At 37.6% G+C, this 26988-nt stretch overlaps 2 protein-coding genes across 3 annotated transcripts in view; one reads left to right on the top strand and one right to left on the bottom strand.

The window, feature by feature from the left end:
* Window positions 1-8047, top strand: part of CCDC73 (coiled-coil domain containing 73) — a 115974-nt gene extending 107927 nt beyond the window's left edge. The window contains 2 exon segments of the mRNA NM_001192547.1: window positions 2535-2668; window positions 7420-8047. Coding sequence (NP_001179476.1) covers window positions 2535-2668; window positions 7420-7632 — 347 coding nt within the window. The 3' untranslated portion in view covers window positions 7633-8047.
* EIF3M (eukaryotic translation initiation factor 3 subunit M) lies at window positions 8042-25487 on the bottom strand. Of its 2 annotated transcripts, NM_001035312.2 has the most exons (11): window positions 25355-25484; window positions 22797-22929; window positions 21921-22059; window positions 21546-21669; window positions 21351-21445; window positions 15414-15497; window positions 14372-14471; window positions 13729-13810; window positions 10145-10288; window positions 8912-8972; window positions 8047-8237 (listed from the first exon to the last, which is right to left on the bottom strand). In NM_001035312.2, exons 1-11 carry the CDS (start codon window positions 25394-25396, stop codon window positions 8117-8119), a joined length of 1125 nt encoding a protein of 374 aa, NP_001030389.2. In that variant the 5' UTR covers window positions 25397-25484; the 3' UTR covers window positions 8047-8116. The 2 variants fall into 2 exon arrangements, with proteins under 2 accessions (XP_010811024.2, NP_001030389.2); XM_010812722.3 differs by lacking the exon at window positions 8912-8972 and having other exon boundaries at window positions 8042-8237; window positions 25355-25487.
* Window positions 25488-26988: the final 1501 nt, after the last annotated feature.

Below are 26988 nucleotides of genomic sequence, written 5' to 3'. Positions count from 1 at the left end.
ATTAGGACCATCTACCTAATCCAAGTCTCTTTTTTTTTTTCTTACTTTCTAGAGCAAATGCAGTAAAGTTGTTGATAAGGCTTCTGCCTGCATTCATGTTTACTCCTTTTCTTTCTATACTAAGAACACACACAAAACAAGCTTCCTTCTCTCAGAACTGTTTTAGTTTCTCTCGCTTTCTTCTAATTTTTCCCTCCTTCCTTAATTTTTCTGTTTTGTCTGTCCCTTCACTAGCACCACAAATCCAGCTCTTTGTTTTTTTTTGTTTGGCAAGTAATAGTGAAGTGAAAGTCACTCAGTTGTGTCCAACTCTTTGCGACCCCATGGACTGCGTAGCCTACCAGGCCGCTCTGTCCATGGCATCTCCAGGCAAGAATACTGCAGTGGGTAGCCATTCCCCTCTCCAGGGGATCTTCCTGACCCAGGATGGAACATGGATGGATCCCTTGCATTGCAGGCAGATTCTTTACCACCTGAGCCACCCAGGGAAGCCAAGTGAAAGTGTTAGTTGCTCATTTGTGTCTGATTCTTTGTGACCCCATAGATGATAGTCCACCAGGCTCCTCTGTTCGTGGAATTCTCCAGGCAAGAACCCTGGAGTGGGAAGCCTTTCCCTTCTCCAGGGGATCTTTTCAACCCAGGGATCAAACCTGGGTCTCCCACATTGCAAGCAGGTTCTTTACCATGAGTCACCAGGAAAGCCCCAAGTAATAGTGAGGTGTAACATTACCTTTCATATCCTTGATATATATTGTTTGAAACAGTTTAAATTTAATCCCTTAATAGTTATAGATCAATATTGATACATTCAAATAGTCAATATTTCAGATTGTAGGGACTGTTCTATTCTTTAGAGTGTAGTAAAGACTACCACATGATATAAAAACATCCTCCAGAATAAAAAAAGAGGGATGGGGAGGTAAATGGATGACATACACATGACTTAATATTGAAGGTACTGAAACTAGGTGAGAAGTACATTAAGGTTCGTTCTCTCTACTTTTATGTACTTTAAAATTTTCATATTAAAGACATTTTAAAATAGAAATGCAGTATATCTCATGTATAGGTATTGTATAAATGTAACAAAGATAATCACTGTTTAAGAAGTATAATAATAATAAAAATGTTTATTTGCTAATAGCAATCTCAACATGTTTAAGTTGTTGGGGCTGTTAGACAGCCTTAGATTTTTAGGGAAATTTGCCTTGACTTCCCTGGTGGCTCAGACAGTAAAGCATCTGCATACAATGCGGGAGACCCAGGTTCAATCCCTGGGTCAGGAAGATCTCCTGGAGAAGGGAATGGCAACCCACTCCAGTATTCTTGCCCCCACCCAAAAAAAGGGGGGCTCAAAGAAATATTTGGGGCTTCCCTGGTAGCTTGGATGGTAAAGCATCTGCCTACAATGAGGGAGACCTGGGTTCGATCCCTGGGTCTGGAAGATCCCCTGGAGAAGGAAATGGCAACCCACTCCAGTATTCATGCCTAGAAAATCCCATGGACCAAGGAGCATGGGCTACAGCCCACAGGGTCACAAAGAGTTGGACACGACTGAGCGACTTCTCTCTTCTTTGCCTGTTTAACAATATGCATTTAGACCCATTACAGAAATATGGCTTATTAGGAAAGCTTTGCATGGCCCCTCTGACTTTAACAGGCTTCTTTTAAAAAGGAAATTGAGAAAATTTTAAAAAGAAGTGGGAATTAAAAGCAAAGCAAGTATATCTTATTTGAATGGAGAAGTAATTAGGGAAAAATACAAAACACAAAAACACTGTAAAATCTCATTTCACAAACTCATTTTCCTAATATAATAAAATGCATTAACTTCAGATTCCATTAATTTTGTCTGTCAAATGCAGCAGTTTAATGCTGTTAGTCAATGGACAGATCTAACATTTACCATTTTCTTACAAGTCTTTCCTTCTAAATTAAATCTCAGTGATAGGATGCAAGGAGAGATGACTAAAATTCTATAGTAATTCAACTTGTAAAATACTCAGACTCATAAAAGATACTCCTAAATATCTTTTAGCCTTCAAAGACATGTTGCTCTAAATTGTTATCTATTTATTAAAACACAGTGACCCCCTACTAGACAGCCCTTTGTTGGCCTTCTTATAGTCAATTTCTTTTTAAATATAATTTAGAAATCTTTCAGTTGGTTCAGACTTTTCCCTTTGTATTAGTAAGATGTTTACTATATAAATGTTTATATGCATAGGCAGTCCAGTAACCAGGGGAATAAGGATAACATTTTAATGTATGTTATATTGTTTGAGAAGATCCTAACACTGTGTCACTGGTGGTAATGTGAAATCAGCAGGTTTTTGAAAGTAGCAATAAAATGTTTTCTGAAATGAAGTACCTAATGTAAGAGCAAAGTCTATGAAAACCAGTATTCAATATAAGAATATAGAAATTGTTACTTTTAAAATACCAAAGCATGGGATCAGAGAAAAACAAGTTTAGTCACTAAAATGAGTCCCTGGAGAATAAAATTCAGTTGTCATTTCCTCTTTGTCAACCAGATACTACCAGCATTAACAGAGTTGCTGACACTTTGAATAACTCAAGTATCCATCCAGATCCCAGGGGAGAGCCCAGTGAAGAGAGGAATGCAATTGCAAAGACTTTTTATGATTCTTCTTTTCCCACAGAACATGTAAGTCAATTAAAAATATTGCCGAGCAGACCTTAGTGAGCTAATTCTACAGATATGTGTAGAACTGTATGCATCTGGATGGTTTAAGACCTAACTGATCTCCAAAATAATATCAAGAGGGCAACATGGCACCATTTTTCACAATTAAGGTTGATGGAAAACAGCAGGAAAAAGTCACAGTGTATAAATCAAATAGATATAATCCAGCCTGTTTGGGGAAGGAGAGTGTGAGGTAGTGTATCATGTACTTCTATTTTTTAGTCACCTAAATTTAGGAATAGTGGCATTTGAGCATTTACTTATTTAAACTATTAAAAAATAGTTGACTCATTTGAGCATTTTACATTATAATAAAAGCTGTCTTAAGTTGTTTTTAACAGTGCTTAAAGGTAATTTATATTATTTTCAGAAATTGACTATTCCAAAGGAAGAAATTTGTCTATTTTAAATTATTTCAATTAAAACACAGTATGTGAAAGGATCAAATATTCATAAGTATATGATATCAAGTATGGATATAAATATTAAGCAAAGTATTTGTAGACGTTATATGGCTCCAAGAGTCCATTTGTCATATGAAAAGCAACTAACTACAATCAACAGGTTTTTGTTGGGTTTTTTTGGAAAATTTCTAAGTTTTTAAACTTAAGTGTGCAAAACTTCAGTGCAAAAATGGCTGTATTGTTCAAAGTCTAAAAAACAAATACAGCTGCTATAAGGAACCCAAAAAGGTTAGGAAAAATGACAAAAAAGCAACTGCATAGTCACTGTATATTTTAAATGTTAAAGATGCACATTAAACAACTTTTTTGAGCACTGTTACAAAGTGAAAATCATAGCAGTAACACAGCCTTATGAGTAAGTTTCTAATAGTACATTTTATTTCCATTTTTAAATTTGAGAAACCTCAAGTAAGGTAGCCTAACTGTCCCTTTGGGAAAGTTGAAACTAAAATCAGGATCTGCGTTTTTCACCTTTGCATAATTGAGCTCAAAACCAAATCATTTCAGCTTGATGTGCAAATGTTCAATCTTTAAACTGTGGTGACAAATGCACAGTAGACTAGGCACTGGGAAATCTAAGTTCTGACCTTTAGCTAATTGGGTAAGTCATAGAATCAAATCAAAAGCAAAAAGAGGCTTGAGTATCAAAGGTAGACATCCATTCTGATTGGGTTGAATACTTAACACTTCTAACATAATTGTTCTATTTTCAAACAGTTTAAGGGTATGATGGAAATTTCACATCGCCCTTTCAAGCCCATTTTTATTTAAAAAAAAAGAAAAAAACCCAATAGATAAGTTCTTTGTAGTGCATCCCTAATGCTTTTTCTGTAATTAGTTAAGAATTTCTAAAATTTAAAATTTTGAAGAAATATTCCCACAACAGCTTTAAAACCATATTGAGGCAGTGACACAAATGTGAAATAATTTTCCAGAGCATTAAGAACAGTTTGCAGTGGACTTAGACTAGGTATCTTGGCTGTTACATGCTACATTCTCAATTTTTCTTCTCAATTTTTGTTAATAGAAAAGTCTCTTCTAAAAATACTGGTGTGGGGAACACACACTAACTGTCTGTTTAGAAAAGTGATCATCACTTGGTGTCAAGTAATGTGCTCTGTATCATTGTCCCAGCTGATGCTTGGTTACCAGTTAACATTTAATATGGGACAAATTTAAAAGCAGGTGAGCTCTTTTGCTTAGTCTACTGAAAAGGCTGTGATCCCTGGATTAAACAAGACCAATCTAACCTCTTTTACTTATCCTTTTCTACATCACAGGCTGTTGAATGACAGCTCATGGGCCATATGCAGCCTATTGCCTTGATTTTGACAACAGTAAAAGCTTATCAGAACAGCCACACCCATGCCTTTACCTGTAGTTCTACGGCTGCTTTTGTGTTAGTGACACAGTTGTGAGGGAGGCCACTTGGCCCACAAAGCCAAAAATGTTTACTCTGGCTCTTTTACAGCAAAAGTTTGCCAACTCTTGTTCTAAACGAAAAGTGAATTTTATGAAGACTTATGGCCAGAAAGGGAATATAAGTTCTTTAACTTTTTCAACATATTTTTATGTATACTGTCCACATCAGTCTTGTAAAATTCTGGGTAGTTACATTATGAGTTAATTCACTTTTCTCCTGTAGACCCAGAGTAATGTTTTTTTTTTATTCTTAGAGGGGGTTCGGTTGGCAGCCTGCTGCAATCTTGATTACACACAGGAATGAGGATGGGAGAGAGGGGCCAGAGTAAGCAGTCACTTGTTTACACATTCAGTATTAGGTTCATTCAGAATTTTAAAATGTAACCACAGGCTTAAAGAAAGAGGACTACTGCTACTAGGCTGGGGAAAATTTTAGGCTAAAGAGCAGATCTTTTGAGTCAGGCAGAAAGAGGTGAAGAGGTGATTTTTTAAGAAGGAAAGGAAGGAGCAAAGATACATGGCAACATGTGTATAACTAGAATTACTGCTGTAGGCTGCAAAACCTAAGTTAAGCTAAATAGGACAAGTTAAGTGTAAACTGTAAAATTATATCCTGCTTCTCTCTATGGCCAATCCTTGCTTCTGCCCCTCCCACTAAGTAGGAAAAAGGGAAGTGTAATGTGTGAATGTCTCCCTCCTTTTTCCATCAAGTCAAAAGATACAGATTTTGGGAAATTGGGTAGTTTGTACTTGGTGTCAAAGCACCAAGATGTTTCTAGCATTTTGTTGGCAAAACAGGACCATTATGTCATACATATCATCAAATCATTTTACTCCAAAATTAGTAGCAACCTAGCTTTGGATTTGGTCTACTTCTGTTAACTATTCTCAGTACTGCATGAGGCCGACACACTACCCACGCATGGATGACTTTAATTCATTTTGGCTCTGTGAGCCACATAAGGTATGTTGAACACTTACAAGCCAGACATTATGAAAAATACATATTTATGTGCAGTTTATCCAGCTACTCTTTACAGAATAGCATTTTGTAACTAAAAGAATCTGATGAGAAAACTGAGGTCCACAGAAGTTAAATGAATTGCTTAAGGTCTCCTGGTGGTCCTTTGTTGATACTTTTGTTTTCATCTGTATTTCACAAAAACATAGGCAATGAGACAGACATGAACCCAGCATCACTAAGGATCAGAGGCTAAGACTCTGAGGAGACTGGCGGTTGACTAGAATTCGCAGGAACCAAACAGAGCAGTCCAAAAGGACACATCCTTTAGGGAACTGAGATAAATGTAAATATTTAAATGCAGTTTAAAAAATTGTTACTGTATGATCTCACTTTGAAAATACATTACAAAAATATGCCACTTTTAACTGAGTACTGCCTTACATTATTTTCCAATCTAAGATCTTCACAAAGATTTATGAACAAATGACCTTCATTATAGCTTAATAACAGTAAACATTTTCTAACAACTCAAATGTCCAACAATATATTAAATTATGGAACATGGAGTATGATGGAGCCATGGTCTTTCTAGAGGGAAATGTTAAAAATGTTTTTAACCCAGCATAGACAATCATATAAATGATCCAGATTTTTAACAACTATATATAGAGAAGAGTCTAGGATATTTATATCAAAATGTTTAATGGTGGTGAATACTGGGTAATTTTAATCAAATTCTTATTCTGTTCTGTACTTCAAAAATATATTCCCATTCAAGAAAAGATTTTATCTGAGAATCTAAGAAGACCATAAAAGATTTTTTTCAAAAATTGAATTTTGTCACACCCTGCAGCTTGTGGGGAATTCCCTGACCAAGAACTGAACCCGTGCTCCCTGCAATGTAAATGCAAAGTCTTAACCATCTGCACCACCAGGGAAGCCCTCAAATTTATTTCTGATAGGGATAAACTGGAAACATGTCAACAATAGGTCCTAGTTGAATTATCACACATCCATAAGAAGTGTCTTGCAGCACTGACATTTGCTTATGAGAAGGCTGTATTGTATAGGAAACAATTCAGAAGGAAAAACTGATATAAAATTCTACAGAATGGTCAACATTAAAATATAGAGGATAAAAATAGAAAGACTAATAGCAAACAATACCAAAATGTTGACAGGTCTCTCTGGATAGTGGATTACTAGTGATTTTTAGTTTCTTTACACTTTTCTGTTTTCTAAACTTGTAGTTAATTATTTTATATTCAGAAAAAACCTTAAAAATACTTCTTTAACACAGTATTAGAAGTGTGACCCAATGTGGTGCCTTGGAAACACACCAACTTAACACCTCATTGCGCTTTCCTGTTTCTCCAACAATGGTGCTCTGAAGCCTAAGAGGAAACCTGAAGTAAAAGGCAGTTTCTATATGGCAGTTTACTTCCGTTAGCATTTAAAAATTTCCCCAGCCTTGATAGAAGATACAAAACATAGACTTGTTTGGGAAGGGCAGGGGAGTAGCAGACAAAACAGATTTTAATCTGCATTGTTTTAAATATGTTTTCTTTCAAAGAAAGCTTAAGACCTTTAAGAAAACATTTGTGGTATCTCTGGAGTATATCTTGAAGAGCTACTTGAAGATCTTGAAGAGCTACTACATAAGCCTACAAATTCACAGTTTATAGTTTTTTTTTGGTGCCAAAATTACTAGGGTGGTAGCTGGAAAATAGCCAAGACAACAGTGGGTTTTTATCACATACCCCTAATTGCAAAGGCTGAAGGATTTTCTTTAAATGCTTATTGATGACTGGTTAGAAAATGAGTAATAATTTCAGTGGTAAAACAAGTTTGGTATTTCCTAGGTGAAAACAAAGCCTCTGAAATCAACTCCGCTACAAAGCCATTTTCAGGCAATCAAGATTAAAAATACTGATTCAGATGTGTCTTCTGGTGAAGATGACTGGCAGCACTTGGTAACAAATCAAATAAATGAAATTGAAAAGTTTCTAAGCTTAGAAAATAACAACCAACCTAAAAAAAGAAAAGCAGAAGAGATGGCAGAAAAAACAGATTAAAATAATGTTGATAAATGCTTTCAGAGTGAATTATTTAGTTGAAATATCGATGTGGTATCAATTGGAATACAATTTATATCTAAAGCTTTATAGTTGTACTCACTTTACCAACTTTTTTCTTTGATGAAATTATATTACTGTTGTGTTTTCACTCAATAAATGCTTCATTTAAGATAGCTAAGATTGCAAGGTTTGATATTAGCACTGAATGAATGTTAGCATTTAATTCCCTTTAGTTAAATTTGTCTTTCCTCCATATACTCAAAGCTCTTGGTGCATCTCAAACCCCTTCCTTACAGAACACAACATATGTATTATACAAAATAGACAGTGACCCTTTGTGATTTATTACTTTGTATGCTCTGAAGATGGTTATTTCTTTTAAATATGAGACAATAAATGTCCAGACTGTAGTCAGATTTTAGCCTATATTTTACTATGATTTAGATTTTCCAAAAAGAGCAAAACTATACAGCATAAAAATTCAGGTGTCAGAAAGACTCAAAAGGCTGTTTTTCACTTTGTTCAAATTTTGTTTCCAGGCATTAAGTGTGTCATAGAGTTGCTGCCACTGCTGTTTTCCAAATGTCCGATGTGTGCTATGACTGGAAAAATTAAAAATAAAGTTATTAGTCAACCTTTTGTCCTTTGGTATTCTTTTATAATACAATACACTTGTATCTAGTTAAAACAGCAAGGTTAAATATATATAGGAGACAATATAGAGTTGTAAAAATGACTATAAGGTTTTTTAAAACAAAACAAAACAAAAAAACCTTTATTTGCCATACTAACCCTAAACCAGGCTTCCCTTGTGGCTCAGCTGGTAAAGAATCTGCCTGTAATATCAGAGACCTGGGTTCAATTCCTGGGTTGGGAAGATCCCCTGGAGAAGGGAAAAGCTACCCACTCCAGTATTCTGGCCTGGAGAGTTCCACGGACTGTATAGTTCATGGGGTCGCAAAGAGTTGGACACAACTGAGCGACTTTCACTATTCACACTAATCCTAAACCATCTATTTTCCTGAACTACATAAACCAGACACAGAAGTCATTAGTATTCTAGCCAGTGCTGAGCCATTAAATGAAATGTGCTGGAAAATAGGACTCTTTCATTAAATAAGCTAATCACATTCAGTCTGAACTTTAATAAAATTATGATAAATAGGAACTATTTAACTACAGTCAACTGATAAGAATACACCTTGGTTCTCTATAAACATTTAAGTGAAATAGAATAAACTGTTCTACAAAATGCTGCCAAGTATTAGTGTCTTACCTGACAACAACTTTTCTCTGGGTTTGATCAATTTTGCAGTAGACCATTTTAGTTCTTACAGCTAGAAAAAGGATGTTTTACATGACTTATTATATGGAAAAATTCCCAAGGAAAACAGTCTAAAGCATGAAACTATGACCAAGTAAACCATAATAAAACTTTACAGTTTCCCAACACTATTTTACAAACTGGCTCTTTGAAGCGCAGCAGTATGATACAACCAAAAGGAAGGCCACATATATTTGTCCTCTGGTTTGCTGCACCTATCTGTATTAAATATCACATAACGATTTTCAGTAAGAATTCTAGTGTTCATCCTGAAATCACAAAACAGAGGAGGCAGGAAACAGTTTCTTAATAAGGTATTATAGGACTGTTTGAGACTTAAGAGCATTCCAATGAAACAATGTCAATAGTTCCGTGCATTTTATTAATCTTAAAAAATCCTAATTACATTGCACTTTATAAGGCAATTATTAAGGCTTCCCAGCCAACACAGGAGACCTAAGAGACATGGGTTTGATCCCTGGGTTGGGAAAATCCCCTGGGGAAGGAAATGGCAACCTAATCCAGTTTCTTGCCTGGAAAATTTCATGGGACAGAGGAGCCTGGTGGGCTACAGTCCACGGGGTTGCGAAGAATGGGATGTGACTGAGCACAGCACACAATATAATTATTGGAGGTCCTATTCCTAGGCCAATCACAAAAATGTGATAATGGTTAGTATTTTCAGATCATTTACTGAGCTGGCACATGCATTAATTACAGGCATTAATTTATTTAATCTAAACAACCACAAATTAACTCCTACATTCATGTTTCACAGCTGAAGGCCTAGTCTCAAACACAGGTTTAATACTAAAATCTAGGCTCTTAACCACTACAATATACCACCGCCCTAAAGGCCTTTTGTTCTACATGACTTCAAGGAATAGATACACACCAAAAACCAAATGTGCTCATTCAGTCGTGTCCGACCCTTTGTGACCCTATGGATTGTAGCCTGACAGGCTCCTCTGTCCACGGAATTCTCCAGGCAAGAATATTAGAGTGGGTTGCCATTTCCTTCTCCAAAAAAAACCACAAAGCAACTTACTGAATGTAATCCCACTGAATTTTCCAGTACTACAAATATAATCTGCTCAACTACTAAACTCAGTTTCAGGATTAAAAATCTTATGTTTCATAGGATAGAAGGAAATTCTAGAAAAGAAAATGTTCCAATTGCCTTACCATCAATAACAAATGCTTCAACATCATCAGCTCCAATCTGAAGTTCTTGTTGCATTGTGTCAAAAGAAATTTCTTTATTTTCCACGGCCATTCCCATAAAAGTAAGCAGTCTCATTTTTGCCATATTCTGTTCATGCAGTAGGCCTGAGAAACACAGCAGTGAAGCCAGATAAGCATCCATACTAATTACAGCCCTGCATGGTAACAACGCTTCTGTAAAATTGTGTCAGTGTTAATTTTCACAAACCTTCTTGTATTTGCAAACCATAAACTGACCCTACAATCATATTATGGAGCATTTAAAATTATTTTTCTATAACTACGTTTCTTTATTACTTCAGTGCCACAGGTGACACATTCAATGTTAAGATCAGGCTATAAAATGGTATTTTTAGGCCCTAAACATTTTGCACATTTTCTATTTTTAGTATTTATTTTATATATCTTAGGAGATAAAGTATACAAAATACATTTCATAAAGAACATTCTCATTAAACTAAATTACTTAAAACTTATTTTTACTAATAAGCTCTTCATTTAAACACAGGATTCTGTATCTATTGATACTTAACTGTTTTCTGTGTTACTGGTAAGCATGGAATTTTAAAATATTTTAACATACATTCAGTTATGAAAACATTAAATTTCTCTTTAGACCACTTGGGATTTAATACTTAAAAGTCAAACTGCAGAAGTATATATTTAACATTTACAGGTTTAAAATGATTAGTACTAGATAAAGTAATAGTGATAACCTGTTCTTTTTAAGGCAAAAGTAGAAAACTACAAATAATTCAAATTTTGCCTTATAATTTCTAATGAAATATTATAATTATTCGGATCACAAACAACTGTCAGACCTAAAAGCAAACTACCTAGTCCCCATCCTTTCTCTTTAAAAAAATTAAAATTGAGGAGTAAGATTAAGTGACTTACTTATTGGTACAAAGTGGCAGTACTAGGCCTAAAAAACAAGTTCATTTACAAAACAACTAGAAATACAAATATATACAAATCCTGAATACCCAAACTATCTATTTCTAAACAGAAGCCGAATTATAACACACAGATTACTCTTATTTCATGTTAATTTCTTAAAACATTTCTAAAGTTAATTTAGAAATACTCACACATTCCTTTTCTCTGAACTTTCAAATTATGTAAACTCAGCGAATGACACACTCTAGTAATAAGAGCCTCAAGTTTGTACTGGTAAAAAAGTTCTAAGTACTCCATAAATAAATTTGAAATTTATAACAATATTAGCAGAAGACTAGGGAAGCCCATTAATATAGGACATAATTGTTAATTAGCTGTAATTATGATGCAGGCTTTCTATTTGGCACTGATTCAACAAAAACATGATCATCATAACTCAAATGAATGAGGTACCCAAGTAAGTATTGCTAAGCAGATTTAATGGAAACCTACAAGCATCAAAAAATCAATTAGTGCACATTAACCCTAATTAACAAATGCAAATTAGATGCTGATTAACTTTCTGAAGCAAGAAGGTAGCAACTGGACAACACTAGATTACATGTGGACATGTTAGGGCAATTCAGTTGACACAAGTCGTGCTACTGTTGGCCCAAGCTGTCCGTTAATAAAACGAAGTGTTCTGAGAATAACTGATGCCACCTGTGGCATCTACACATTTATAATCCGACTTTCAGCTGTAATAACATCTTAATACATTTAAAACCCAAAAATAAACATTTAATATGATGTTTTTCTCCAAAACATCTTTTACAAACAAATTACTAATAAATGATTGCTAATCTGCATAGATTGTGACAAACAAAAGGCCAAACAGGGAATCTGATTTGTGGTTTACACAGAAATTATGTTTTTCCTATCACAGAGAACAAATACAAAGTTTATTTGTATACAATATTTGTTAATATAAGAAAATTCCTTAACATTACCAGTTCTATGGACATACATATTGGCCTCTTTTAATATGATAAAATGATAGGAATTCCTAAAATTTCTAAGATATAATTTAAAATACTAATGAAATTAAATTTATTTTACTGCTACTCCTTGTGCAGTTACAAGCTTACCATAAATCAAAAAACTTATCAGAGGGAAGATTATTTCTCAAATGAATTATGTAAAACCATGGTCTAACTCATGGAAATCTGCATGTAAAAACACTTCAAACTGATGTTTAAAACAAAGAACCAAATTTAAAGTCTTTAGGATTCTTGTTCTCAAAATCAAACTATGAAGCCAGTAAAGTATGAGTTAAAGACTTGTAGAAAGCTGTGCTTTGTTTCATGAAAGTAGATTACCTTCAACGAGGAAGTCACAGTGTTCTGTGTCATATTTCAATTTTAAAGTTATAAAAAAATCTAATTTTATGGAAACATTTATTCATTACTAATATGTCAAAACCTTAATGCAGTAATAAAAAAATGTGCATCATTGAGCAATTTCTGCATTGTCACTGACCCCTGTCTTAAAATGCTGCAATATAGAAAACGTAATTTTAATGCATGCAATAGCTTATGAACCAGTGCTCCTTTGAAACAGTCAATTACACATCAATGGGGGAGTGTCAAAGTGTTAATTACTACTCCTTTTTCTTTGGTGCGTAAATAAAGAGGTTGCTGACATTAACATTCCATCACATAACTTCATGCCACAAAACAAATTAACTGGGACAGAATGTGGTTTTCTGGGTCTAGTGCACCTGGCAAAGCACTGCACACAAACACACTTGCATCTACTTTATCTTGGTGTATTTCAAACGCCTTATTATGTTCAGGATAATTCAATCTTCCCCAATTCCAATGGCTGCACAAAAGTTATAGGTGACAGAAATTAATGATTACCAAATTGAGGACTAATAGTATAATCAAAGTAGATTATAAATGTATTCTTTATCTACACTTCAACCAACCAGGAAGACTAAATTCAATTTTAATATGGAAAATTACAACTGGCCTTTGTGTTCTGATCATCGTCCAGTAGAAAAACTAAGCACCTTAGCTTTATTTGTCTTCACTCTCTAAAAAACGGAGTTTTAGAACAATTAAACCTGTTCAACTACAGATTTCCTAAGGTTTCTCTTTTTAATTTTAGCCATGTTAAAAACATGCTCCAGAAAGAAAACACTGAATATATATGCAGTCTGCTCAATGAGGATGAGTAAGATTCAATTCAGCAACATTTACTGAACTCTGTTGGTCTAGAAAGAAAACTTCAAGATAAAAATCACAAAGCTTAAACTTACTATGCTGTCTTCAACAAACTGTCACACAAAATCACCATAACTCCACATCTAACTTCATCTACAGCTTCACTTAGATCTGCTTAGGAATACAGTATACTTTGTTCATTGGGGGCAGTGATGGAGAACCAAGTGTAAGACTGTATTAGAAGGAAAAAAGCTATCTGCTACAATTATGTGACTGTGGCTTTTTAAAAGAAGTACCAAAAATTTCAATCACCATGCATCTAAGGAATAAGATACACCACTGGTTAGGGTAATCTACACATAAGGCCATGATTGTATTTTCTCAATCATACATTCCTATCTCTCCCTACCCCTCCAAAGAATATTCCCCAAAACTTACCAAGTGAATCAATGAAGTCTTTATTATTCTGATAAAACTTGACATATGATGCCAATTTAGCACTCACAAAAATGGTTAAAAGCTATACAAATAAAGACAAAAAAAACAGAATCAAGATTTATTCTAGCTATTTAGGACACTGACTCCCAGCAAGGAGACCCTACATTTCAATCTGTTTGATCAAATTACCATGTAAATCTGCTTTCATCAAATTCACTTAAGATGAAAGAATCAGTAAATACAATGAGCTCTAAATGATTTACCCCAAAAGATGGCAGTAATGACGTAGTACTAAAAGAAAATAATCCGTAATGTATTTATACTAGAAAACTGCATTCATGTGCTTTTAAATATCAGACTTATTTTCCTAATTGGGGGCTAGCAGACACTATATAAATGAAGAAATTTGTATTCTCTAAGTTCATAATAGAGAAGATGAAGGAAAGAAAGGAAGAACAGGAGTGTTCAGCAGCGGAGAAAAGCTAAATGTTAGTCCTAAATTTCAGTCTGTTCCTGATAAAAAATGAATAAATAGTTCTCTTTCTAGATTTCTCTGAGTTGTGTCCATTAATACAAAGAGTTCTGGGTTCAGTATGTTAGATTGAGGAGAAAACACTTTTCACATTAAGGATAAATTACTTACATCATGAATAAGCTCGCCTTCCAAAAACTTGACTGGTTTTAACGTAAGAAGATGGTCAAAAAGGAATGCATTTGGATCTTTCAATGCTCGCACAATACACCTTAGTTAGAAAACAAAATCAAAGCTCAGAGTCTTGAAATTCAGGTACATTTCACTAGCTTTGCAGACTGCAAAATATATTCAATTAAGTGAAATATCTAAGAGTTTGATATACATGGCATAAAAAAATTACAAAACTGGGGTTAAAACAGGCCAATAAATTGATCAGTGACGCCTGTTTTAACCAAATTATTCAGACAAAAACATAGTTGAAGAGAAAGCACCACCAAAATAAAGAATAAAATAGCAATATTTTACCATTTATGTCAGACATTAAGTGCTTTAACATATATTATCTTATTTCATCCTCACAGCACCCTGAGACACTTAACAGTATTATCAAGCCCACTTTACCAAAGATGAAACAAGCTCAGAAAAGAACATGCCTGGTTTTAAGGGCTAATTAAGTGGTCAAGTATTTGAATGCAGGCATTCTAACCTGAGTCGACGACGATCTTTTCCACTAACTACCCTTTCTACCAACATCCATTATATACAAGTTCTTGGGAAGCAATAACCCTATGAAGAAATTACCACAATTTCCATTCCATAGAGTTAAAAAACTGATCCTACTCTTATCGCTACTAAATAGACCTAAAAGTGCTTGAAGCAGTTCTCGTTAGCAATAAGTTAATTTTTATACAAATGAAACCTTTCCCCACCAAACCAAGATCAAGTTCTACTACTCAGGTTGGGAACCCCAATTGCAGGAATACCCCAAATAGCAAACACTATATGGCTATTTCACATGCATTCTGTGGTTCTTTCAATACCCAATCTTGAATTTTGGTAGCTACATTAGAATCATCAAGAAGCATGTGCTATCAAATGGCTTTGGATCACTGGTGGATGCAGGCATGACCTCCACTATATGACCAAATACTCTAGCTTGCCTCTGCCCCAGTGACGACAGCCATCACTGGAACACCATGGTAAACATTACCTGTGGGCATCAACTCGAGCCTGGGAAGCATTGTCCTCCGTGTAACTGCCTAACAATTCCACCATAACTTTTGATGCGGCATCACTAAAAAGAAATACAACTTTAGGAACTTCAGAGTGTCATTACTGCCATTCATTCATTAAAAAATATTTACTAAGTGCCAATATTGTGCTGATGATATACATACACTGGTGACTCAGAGACACAGTTCTTCTCTATGGAAAGTCATGAACTTTCCTTCTAGTAGGAAAGAGAAACAACTAAGGAAAAATAACAATTAACAAGTACGTGCCATAAAGGAAAATGGTGATGTTATACAGTAATAGGGAGAAGGCAATGGAACCCCACTCCAGTACTCTTGCCTGGGGAATCCCATGGATGCAGGAGCCTGGTGGGCTGCAGTCCATGGGGTCGCAAAGAGTCAGACACGACTGAGTGACTTCACTTTCACTTTTTACTTTCATGCATTGGAGAAGGAAATGGCAACCCACTCCAGTGTTCTTGCCTGGAGAATCCCAGGGACAGGGGAGCCTAGTGGGCTGCCATCTATGGGGTCGCACAGAGTCGGACATGACTGAAGGGACTTAGCAGCAGCAGCAGCATACAGTAATAAGAGTTGAGAGAGGAAAGAGCAGGCTATTTCATACAGAGTGAGCAGGGAAAGTCTCTCTCTGAGGAAATGACACGTAAGCTGAGATCTGAAGGATGTAAAATAATTGGCTATGAAGAGTATTGGAGGTGGGAGGCAGGGGCTGGATGACTTTCCAGGCAGAGAAGACAAGCTATAAAAAGGCCTAGAGGAGAAAAAGTTTTTTTGTCTGAGAATAGTACGGCTGAACCTGAGCCAACACCAGATATTTAAATAACTCCACTAATGACACCCTTCCAATTAAATCACCCCCAGAATTATATGATCAATTTTGACTGCAGTGAAAAGTACAAAATAATTAAATGCATCAGCTCAATCTGAACTTAGAAAATGTTTATCTTCACCGTTTATTTCTTCTTTTAAACTGATAAAATCTTCAGCCAGTTACAGAAAGCTTCAGTTTGCTAAGTAGGAGAAATACCCTTTTCATTTGCTAAAAACCCTTCTCTTCTCCCCACATCTGGATTCAACCTGGATAAAATCAGTAAGAGCTATACCATTTATTTTTAAAAAGTTAAATGACATTCTAAAACTTCCCACAAAACTAAGGTTCAAATATATTACCTTGTTGGGGGGAGTGGGAGGAAGGCTCACAAGGGAGGGGATATATATATATATATATATATATATACACTTATGGCTGAATTCATGTTGTACAGCAGAGAGAACACTGTAAAACAATCACCCTCCAATTTAAAAAACAAATTACTATCCTGTGATACACTGCAAGCACGGGCACACTTTCCAGTTTTAACAGCCACAGTATACTTCAGTCGAATACATCTTTTTAAAGAAAATCTGAATTCACAAATATCAAATAGTCCATTTAAAGAGCACAGTATCTGACATATTAAAGGCCTCCGAAGGTATCACACAATTTGCACTCATCAACCACCAATATGAATAAAATCAGGAAGGAGGCACCAATAAGTGTAAGCATTTCTTACTAAGAGGGCAAGGTAACTCCCAAGAAGCAAAAACAACAAAATGACCATTTTCTGTGTACTAGGCAAAAACCAAATCTTAAAACTTAAAGCAGCAGCATGACAGAAATTTACAGAGTTTAAATAAGTATCCTCTCCTAGTTCCTTAAGCATGGGGAGCATTCACCGACTCAGGGCCCATCAGTGCCCAAGACCTTGGGAATGCAATGGTGGGCAGACAAGGTTGCTAACCTTCCCTGAGCTTTACTGCTTTGTGGTTTAGTCACTAAGGCGTGTCCAACTCTTCTGCTATTCCACGGACTGTAGCCCGCCAGGCTCCTCTGTCCATGGGACTTCCCAGGCAAAGATACTGGAGTGCACTGCCATTTCCTTCTCTAAGGGATCTTCCCAATCCAGGGATCGAGACTACGTCTCGTGTCTCCCGCACTGGTAGGTGGACTCTCTACCACCGCACCGCCTGGAAGCCCTCACTGAGCCTACATCCTCATAAAGCTCTTAGCTGAGGGTACAAGGCGCCATGTGAGTGGAGGGCACTGTAAGTACAGGAGGAGCACTTCAGGCAGAGTGAAGGAGCTGAGTGTGGGTCTAGACCACATAGAGGCCAGCTTTCCACAAAGCACCAGGCAAATATTTTGGCTTTAGAGGTCACAGTCTCTACCTCAACTATTCAAATCTTGGCGAAAGCAGACATAGATAATACATAAAAATGTAAATATGGGCATGTTCCAATAAAATTTTATGGACACTGAAATTTGCATTTCATATAATGGCCACATTTTAAGAAATAGCCTTTTTTTGACTCCCCAACCCCACCCCAATCAATCAGTTAAAAATGTAAAAACCATTCTTAGCTTGTAGAACATATAAGAACAAGTTCCAGCCTCTCTGGTCCAGACTGGGAAAGAGCATGGTGCTTTTGTATCTGACACAGTTCACTATGTCTAGAGTATGATAACCAAGAGGAAGAGTATGTGGGTGGGTGTGGGTGTGCATAAAAAAGAGGAGGAGAGAAATGGAGGGAGGGAGTATCTATATAGAGAAAGCAAACTTTTTGTAGTTTGTCACTGCACCATACAAAAATGGCAAGATTATTGTCACATTCGCCAAGTCACACTACAGCAATAAACGGAAGCCCACGTCAGAAAGGACTTCTGTATCAGACTAAGAATTTTGTACTGTACCCTAAAGAAAATGTAAACCTGAAGAATCATATGCTGAAATTTGTTTCACTGTAAATAGAATAAACAAAAGATGACTTCAAGATGTCTAGCTAGGAAAATAGACTAATTCAGAGAGAGAAAACAGTAATTCATTTTGGTCATACTGAGTTTGAGGCAACTGTGTGTGCTCAGTCACTCAATCACGTCTGACTGTTTGTGACCTCATGGACTGTGGCCCACCAGGCTCCTCTGTCCGTGGGGATTCTCTAAGCAAGAAAACTGGAGTGGGTTGCCATGCCCTCCCCAAAGGGAATCTTCCCAATCCAGGGATTGAACCCAGGTCTCCTGCATTGCAGGCGGATTCTTTACTGTCTGACTCACCAAGGCCAGGCCGAAACTAAATAGAAACAGGTGGAAATCAGCTGAACATAAAGACCTAAAGTTCAGAAGAGAAGCTGGGTTGAAAGCCTGGGAAGGGCATACACGCTATAGTTCCATAAACCACCGCTTCATATTGCCTTACGTCACTGCTTCTTACATCTACTGCTGTTGCAACACGTTCGTTTTCCAGAAATAGTCATCATTCACCTAGCACATACATACTGAGTGCCTACTCTTGTCAGACACTGTCCTAGCAATGAACAAAAAGTTAAGGCCCTTGTGAAACTTACATTCTGGTGGGGACTAACAGATAATAAACATTACAACATAGAAGGTCAGTTAATAATAAGTGCAATGGGAGCGATAATAAAAGAGGGAAGGTAGGGGGGAAGCAACGCAAGGGTAGAGGAATGTTGTTATTTTCAGAGACAGCCAAAGGCCTTTCCAATGAGGCAACAACTGAGCAGATCTGAAGAAGGGAGGGAGCCACAAATGAGTTGTGAATGAAGCGAGACTCTAGACAGAAGCCCCAGAAGTCAACTGAAGGAAGCGTTTCAACAGGGAAAGAATGCTCACCTGTGACAAATGCTGCAGGTATTTCTTCATACGTTAACATTAGGGTGTGTCTAGGAGGGGACGGATGGGTACTGATGTCCTATCTCAATTTCTCTGAGAACTAGCTTTGGAATTCTTTAGAAGGTGACCTTAGTTACTTCCTTTTTATGAATAAAAGACTGAGGATCTACTAAATAGCAATCAGAGACACCACCCAATGAGTAGTCATCAACGACATACATCATTTTAAACGACTGTACCAGAAGAAAAAGACTAATTTTTTAAGATGAGCTTGAAAAAAGTGAAAAGGATAATGACAGGAATAAAATATCTAATATTCACTGAGTGCTTTCTTAATAATAAAACCACTGTTTTAAGAACTTCGTGTATATCTTATTTAATCTTTCCAATAATGCTATTGGGTACTGCTGCTGCTGCTAAGTCGCTTCAGTCATGTCCGACTCTGTGCGACCCCATAGACGGCAGCCCACCAGGCTCCCCCGTCCCTGGGATTCTCCAAGCAAGAACACTGGAGTGGGTTGCCATTTCCTTCTCCAATGCATGAAAGTGAAAAGTGAAAGTGAAGTCGCTCAGTCGTGTCCAACTTTTAGCGACCCCATGGACTACAGCCCACCAGGCCCTCCATCCATGGGATTTTCCAGGCAAGAGTACTGGAGTGGGGTGCCATTGCCTTCTCCAGCTATTGGGTACATACTACTATTATTTCCATCTTGAAGTTGGAAATTGAGGTATACAGATTTATTTAGGGTCATACAGCTAGCCTGGAGGTTCAGATGGTAAAGAATCTGCCTGTAATGCAGGAGACCCGGCTTTGATCCCTGGGTTGGGAAGATCCCCTGGAGAAGGGAATGGCAACTTACCCTAGTATTCTTGCCTAGAGAATTCCATGGACAGGATCCTGGCAGGCTACAATCCATGGGATTGCAGAGTTGGACATGACTGAGCAACTAACACATAGCTAGTAGGAAGGCCAAGGTTCGAATCCCAGTAGTTTTATTCCACTGCCTACACATTTATAGTGTATATTAAAATACGGATTCCTTCTCCAGTAGCTTTCATGCCCTCCCTATTTGAAATGGTCTGATATAAAACTAACACTTATTGACAACTGGCTGGAATGCTGCCACAAGTGTGCAAGCATGTAACAGACAGTAGCCACTGATACAAAATGAAAAAGGCTATTAATGCAAAATCCCCTGCTTACTTCTTTTATAACAAAACACTGCAACTTTCACAACAAAAATATAATTTTCTCTTGTATTATTAAATGTAAATGGCCTGCAAAAACTTACATTAACGTAACAGAAACACTATTATTGATTTTCTCTAATATATCAAACACCCTAGCACTGAAAGCCACTAAAAATTGTGCAATAAAACTAAACTGAAGACTGATTACTTTTTCTAAAAGTTTTTAACCACTATGTGAAAAGAGAAATTGAAAAGCTAGGTCAAAATGGCAGGATTATCCTTCAATACTGATTCTAAAATCTGGGCCAAATCTATCATTTGGTTGCACTCATAACTGGCTGAGGAATAAATCTTTTGGGCATGCAGTTTGCTGGGCTAAATACAAGCCTTAGAAACTCAAGACCTTGCAAAAGCACAATAAGATTCAGTATAGTCTATTGCAAAGTTGGGCTTCCTTGGTAGCTCAGATGGTAAACGTCTGTCTGCAATGTGGGAGACCTGGGCTCGATCCCTGGGTTGGGAAGATCCTCTGGAGAAGGAACTGGCTACCCACTCCAGTATTCTTGCCTGGAAAAGCCCACGGACAGAGGGGCCTGGCTGGCTACAGTCAATGGAGTCACCACGAGTCGGACATGGCTGAATGACTAACACTTTTCTTTCACTTTCATTGCAAAGTTTCACCTCAGGGACACTGTTTACATAGGAGACACTGACTAAGGGGAACTGACTGCTAGACCCTCACCACCATTAAACAAAAGCGACAGCACTACCCCGCACTAAGACATCAAAGCTTAGTCTAATTAAATAACTTAGTCTGATATTACACAGCTTTGGGATTAACAGCTGTACCAGTTTTAGGAAAGCAAGTTTTGCTTTTTAGCAAGTTTAAAGACGGGAAAAACTATTTCAAACTTTGCAGTTATCTTGAATTTAGTAGGTGAAATTTACACAGAGATTTATAGCACCTCCTCAGAGAACAAAGAAAGAGCAAAAGCACTTATCCTACTTGTCTTCACAGTGCATCAATTCTGAATACCTTTTCTTACAATCCACAAGTGCCTCATAAAGTAGTCTTAAAAGGGTGTGTTTTTTTTCAGTGGTGAGGTTCCAGTCAGAAATCCATTTTCTAACCTACAACGAGATTGACAAAAGGAGAAAATGCAGTGACATGGTGAACATATTTGCTTCTTATTTCTTATAAGCAGAACAAGTATTCCACATGGTAACTCACTTGATCCAGCTCAGTTGGAATATACTGGATGGCCCCACAAGATGCTGCCACTTTAATGAGGCTGCAATACACTGTATATCTTACAGGAGTATTCTTATCCATCCCATGGAAAAGGTTGCTTAGCCTGGTGAACAAACAATAAGGCAGTGCTTGAGATCAGTGACTATGCTGAGTACACTGAGGCCATCCGCCCTGACAACAAACTTCGCAGAGATACTGTCACGAACATCACACTGCAAGGAGGGAAATGGAGCCCAAGACACACCACCAATAAGCCACAGCTGAGAGTCAAGTTCTAGAATTCTGTTTACAAATAAACGACAGTAACATGAAAACCCCATAGAAAAACTGAGCCTCTTTCAGTTCTTAACTTACAACTGCAGTCTCAGAGACGGACGTTCACCTTCCCGAAATTTGACCAGTTTCTCACATAGGCTTTCAATCAGAGCTTCTTGCTTATCTGGTTCCAGGATCAACAGGAGGGATACCACGCTGTTCATCACACTTTCAACATCTACACGTGTATGGATGACACAACAGTGATACTATAATATTTAATGTATTGAGTTAAATATGTATTTCCAGAATTTTAATATACCAAAGACCACTGAACTTAAAACTTAAAAAAACTTAAAAACAGAGAACATGTGAATTTAAAATAACCAGCTCTGTTGTACCATTATCATTCAGAAAACAACTTCCACATTTTATTAAACGAGGAAGAAGTTACTACCCAGGATCTGGTTTTCAACCAGTAAAACAGAAGACTGATTTACACGTCCTTATACTATACAGTTTCAGTTTTTACTGGCAAGATACTATTTATATGCCAAGTTTAATCTCAAACCTTAACCAGAGATTTTAGGACTCCTAATTTTCAAAATTTCCCATTTTATCTCAATAAGTAGAGGATGAGTCAAATGATTAGCTTTTCAATTACCTGAAATTGCCTCCCATTTGATACTGCAAACCTTATGAAGAGATTCGTATTTCTTCTTTAGTTCATTCTGAAATTACCAGTATTTACTGTGTGCAATAACACTCAAAAAACAGATGTGAAAAAGATGTTTTCTCAAAATAGGCTTACTTCACAGGTTTAACAGATGAGAATAAACTGAAAGTGTGTGCAAAGATTAAAAACAATGGTGCTTTTAAAGTTCTAAGGTCTAAAACAAAACAAATATAATTCCTAACAAAGTTTTTAAAAGTAGGTCTATGATTAGTAATAATACAAAAAATTTAAAAACAAACCTTTATCATCTTCCTTCAGACATACATCGCAGGCTTCAATAATCTGAGCTAAATCTACATGAAGTCCACCTTCTGAATTCTCTTCTGAAATTTCAGCTCCTTTAGACTTCAAATAAGCGCGAAGTTCAGCAGCCTGTTGAATCAAATAAGATTGTTCTATATTTATTAGATGAACTATAAATTACAAAAGGCAAGCTCTAAAAGCATTCTGTCCTGTTTCTTAAAAAAATAATAAACAAAATGTGAATATCACATTTAATGATGACTTAAAATTATATTAAAGTTTCTCTCCCCAGCTCATCCACCATCAGTCTCAAAGGGCTCAGACGGTAAAGCGTCTGCCTACAATGCGGGAGACCCAGGTTCAATCCCTGGGTTGGGAGGATCTCCTGGAGAAGGCAATGGCAACCCACTCCAGTATTCTTGCCTGGAGAATCCCATGGACGGAGGAGCCTGGTAGGCTATAGCCCATGGGATCCAAAAGAGTCAGACATGACAGAGCAACTTCACTTCACCTCAAACAAGTAGCTACACAAACCCCCATTATGACCCCCACACTTATCACCTTCAGAATTTCTCTCACATGACCTATATATCCTGATGGATTTTCAGTATACAGCAAAAGCCTTTCTAACATAGTCCAAGCTTTTTTGGGGGGCAAGTGGGGAAAGGGAATAAGTGATCTGTTTTAAAGAAGTGAAGTTTTATTGCTCAGGTCTATGTAACATGGGTAATTTAAAAAGTTACACACATTACCCTGGTAAGGGAGTAATCATTTGTTAAGTAAATGTTTGAGGACCTATCTGAGATAAGCCCTGTGAGAGACATAAAAATAAGAAGACGCCTTTGAATGTCGCCCTTAATATAATGTTTCTATCAAATTGCATCTATGCATACCCGGATCAGAAAGCACTGTTGGGCCTATAAACACGTAACTACAGGACCACATCAAGTATTCAGGCATTTTCTACTCTAACGCACACATAATATTTAATAACTTATTCGAGGACTTGGATTTATGGCAGCTATACATGAATGTAAACGGTGTTTAAGATAATAAAGAAATGAAATGGAGATGCAGGGACACCACCAGCACATGTACAGGCATCACATTTCTAATCCCACAGCTATGTCTGGCCACCTAAGTACATGAAACCTGCAGATCTGACAGCGCAATCTTTTCAGATAACATAGAAACTTCACATGACTTGGTATAAACAAGATTTCATAAAACAAATCTCACCATTTCAGAGAGCATTAAAATACCACTGTATATTTCTCTATGAAGGAGACATAGTACGGTGCCCCCCTCTTTCTGCTTTGCATGCACAAAGCAAACTATTCAATCAACACTTTGCTGTTTTCATCTGGCATCCCTACTGGTCACAGGTGGTTATTCTAATCGGAGAACTTGATGGAAGTTAAATTCCTGAAGCAATCATCTATTTACCCAAAAGGAATGGCTAGGGTGAAACAAGAACAGTAGCATAACCTAACTAGAAAAGACACTTTAATATAATCAATGGCAAAACTTCCTGCATCAACAACCCTTTTCCATTTAAAACAAAAACAAAAACCAAGTAACTTCTCTTTCCCCAATAACCTAATAGCCTATTGTTGATAACATGATCTCATTCCTCATCAGATAGGCTTTTTTTCCTTACACGTCTTTTCTAATAATGCTCAACTCCTTCCCTAGCTTTTTACCCCCCATTTTTCTTTCCCTTACTCTGCTCTTCAGGTCTGAAAGTTATCTTAGACTAGTAATGTTTTCTCTTCTATCGAAACCAAAATTTCCATGTTAGTAGAGTAGCAGAAAACTACAGAATGGCAACACTTAAAACTTCGGAGAATAGTTTTCAGTTCTGCAAAATTAACGAGAAACTCACTTCGAGTTTAGTTGAACTTGAGACTTCTCCGTTTAAAATGAGAAGCATTACCCATGCATACATACCAAAAAGCAAACAGAAACTTAAAAATATTAAGACCGTTCAACAGGTGTATGCCTCAAAAGTCTGGGGGTGGAACTGATGTTATGCTTTCAGAACTCTCACTCTTGCTCAAGTAAGACTATAAAATACAGTCTACATACGGTCACAAAGTAGTAAAGCCATCTTGATCTTTAGTACCAAATTTTCCCCTGAACTGCTTATGCCTTCTGAAGATTCGCCACCTCCCACTCCGGATGTGGCTGCATTTCGGGGACGGAAGCAGATACCCGTCTCAATGAGTCAAAGTACTGTGTCGACAGACAGAAGTGACTACAGGCTGGAAGAGTCCCGACGCCAACCAGGAAGTAGGCTGTCGAGCCTGGGACCCAGCGCTGGGAGCGCCGGCGGGCGGGCTGGTGCAACTCCAGGCTCGCAACGTGCGCCCCTGCCTCTCGGCCTGCCCACTCCTGGGTGCGGAGGAGACAACCGCGGCTCTCGACTCCGGGGTTGGCTCCGCGGGGCAGCGTTCCGCCCGCCTGGCCCGGGCTCAACCCCGACTCGGCCCCTCACATCCCTGAGTCTACCCCCACCTCCCACCCTGGAGGCATCCGCGGTCCGGGAACACACCTGATCTTCCTCGCTGATGTCGATGAACGCCGGGACACTCATGGTGAACGCCCGGGCACCGTGGACGTTGCGCTCCCAAACCACGCCGACCGGAAAAGGGAGCTGGGCCGCGCGGCGGCGCCTCACAACTGCTTCCGGGTCACCCACCGCGGGTCTTGCGGGGCGGGGTCATCGACAAGGGCGGAACCACAGAGACCAATCCCAGCACGCATTCTGGCTGGGGGCGGGGCAGAGGGGAGCTGGGGCACGCTCAAGGGGCCTCCTCCCTGGACTGCCTCCAGCCGCCTGTAACTTCGGTAGTGGAGTTGCGGGCTGTGTTTCGAGTTGCTGCCGAGTTTGTGGCTCGCGGAGCCTACCTAGCATTTTGAAGTTTTAAGGCAATTTTTTTTCGACTTATAATTTAATCCACTTTTAAACCTTTATTGAGGGACTAAGTAGCAGGCAGTGCACTCTGCCCTGGGGATAGCAGAAGTTTTCAAGGTAAACTCCCGCACCAGCAGCTTACATTCAGTGGAGGCACACAGAACACAACAGTACGAAGTATACTAGAAATGCTGTCCTGGATGGCATCCTGATTAACAGCACAGGCTGCCGAATCGAGTTCCTTGGGGTGGAATCCCTGCTGTACCGTCTGATGGATTTGTGATTTGGGGTAATTGCTTAACCGCGGCGTTTCATCTTCCAGTTGGAAAAATAAAATCAAGTACTTACCTCTTGGTGGTATTGTGAGAACTAAGTAATAAATAAAGCAATTAAAACACGGTGAACTTTGGATGTCTTAGCTATTATTCAATAGTCACGTAACAGTTAACTGGCACTACTAAGAGAAAAGCAGAGAAAGGAGTGGTGTGTGCATGCCTTTTAGGATAGAGTGAGCAAAGAAAATGGATCGAGTATTAATGAGAACTGAAGGAAATGAGGAAAGTACCAATGAATAAATCTGCCGGAAACCTTTTTATGCAGAAGACAGCAAGGAAGGGACTTGAAGCAGGTACAAGGAATGTGTCTATTTTGGACATTCCATATAAGTGGAAGCATAACAATATGTAGCCTGCGTCTTTTTTCATTTAACATGTTTTCACGGTTGTAGCATGTATTAATCCTTCATTCCTTTTTATTGCTTAATAATATTCATTGTTATGCATATACCATATTTTGTTTATCCATTTATCAGTGGGAACACATTTAGGTTGCTTCCATTTTTTGGCTACTATGAACAATGTTTTTAGCAACATTCATGCACAAGATTTTGCAGGAACATGTGTTTATATTTCTTTTTCCTAGGAGTAGAAATCCTAGGTTATATGGTAACTTTATGTTAATTTTTTTGAGGAGCTATTTTCCAAAAAGGCAGCAGCTTCATTTTTAATAGTCCCAAATAAGAAACAACCCAAATGTTCATCAACAGGTGAATGGATGGAGTTTTCTGGCCATCCAGTGGTTAGGATTCAGCACTTGCACTGCCATGGCTTGAGTTCAACCCCTGGTGGGGAACTGAGATCCCACAAGTAGCATAGCATGGCCAAAAAAAACTCCCAAACACAAATGAGTGTATAAACAAGTTGTTATATATTCATGGAATACTGCTCTGCAATAAAAATGATGAAATATCAATACATGCAACAATACAGATG

This window comes from Bos taurus, chromosome 15, assembly GCF_002263795.3.
Source record: "Bos taurus isolate L1 Dominette 01449 registration number 42190680 breed Hereford chromosome 15, ARS-UCD2.0, whole genome shotgun sequence".
NCBI lineage: Eukaryota > Metazoa > Chordata > Mammalia > Artiodactyla > Bovidae > Bos > Bos taurus.
This window is presented reverse-complemented; position numbering and strand designations above follow the sequence as displayed.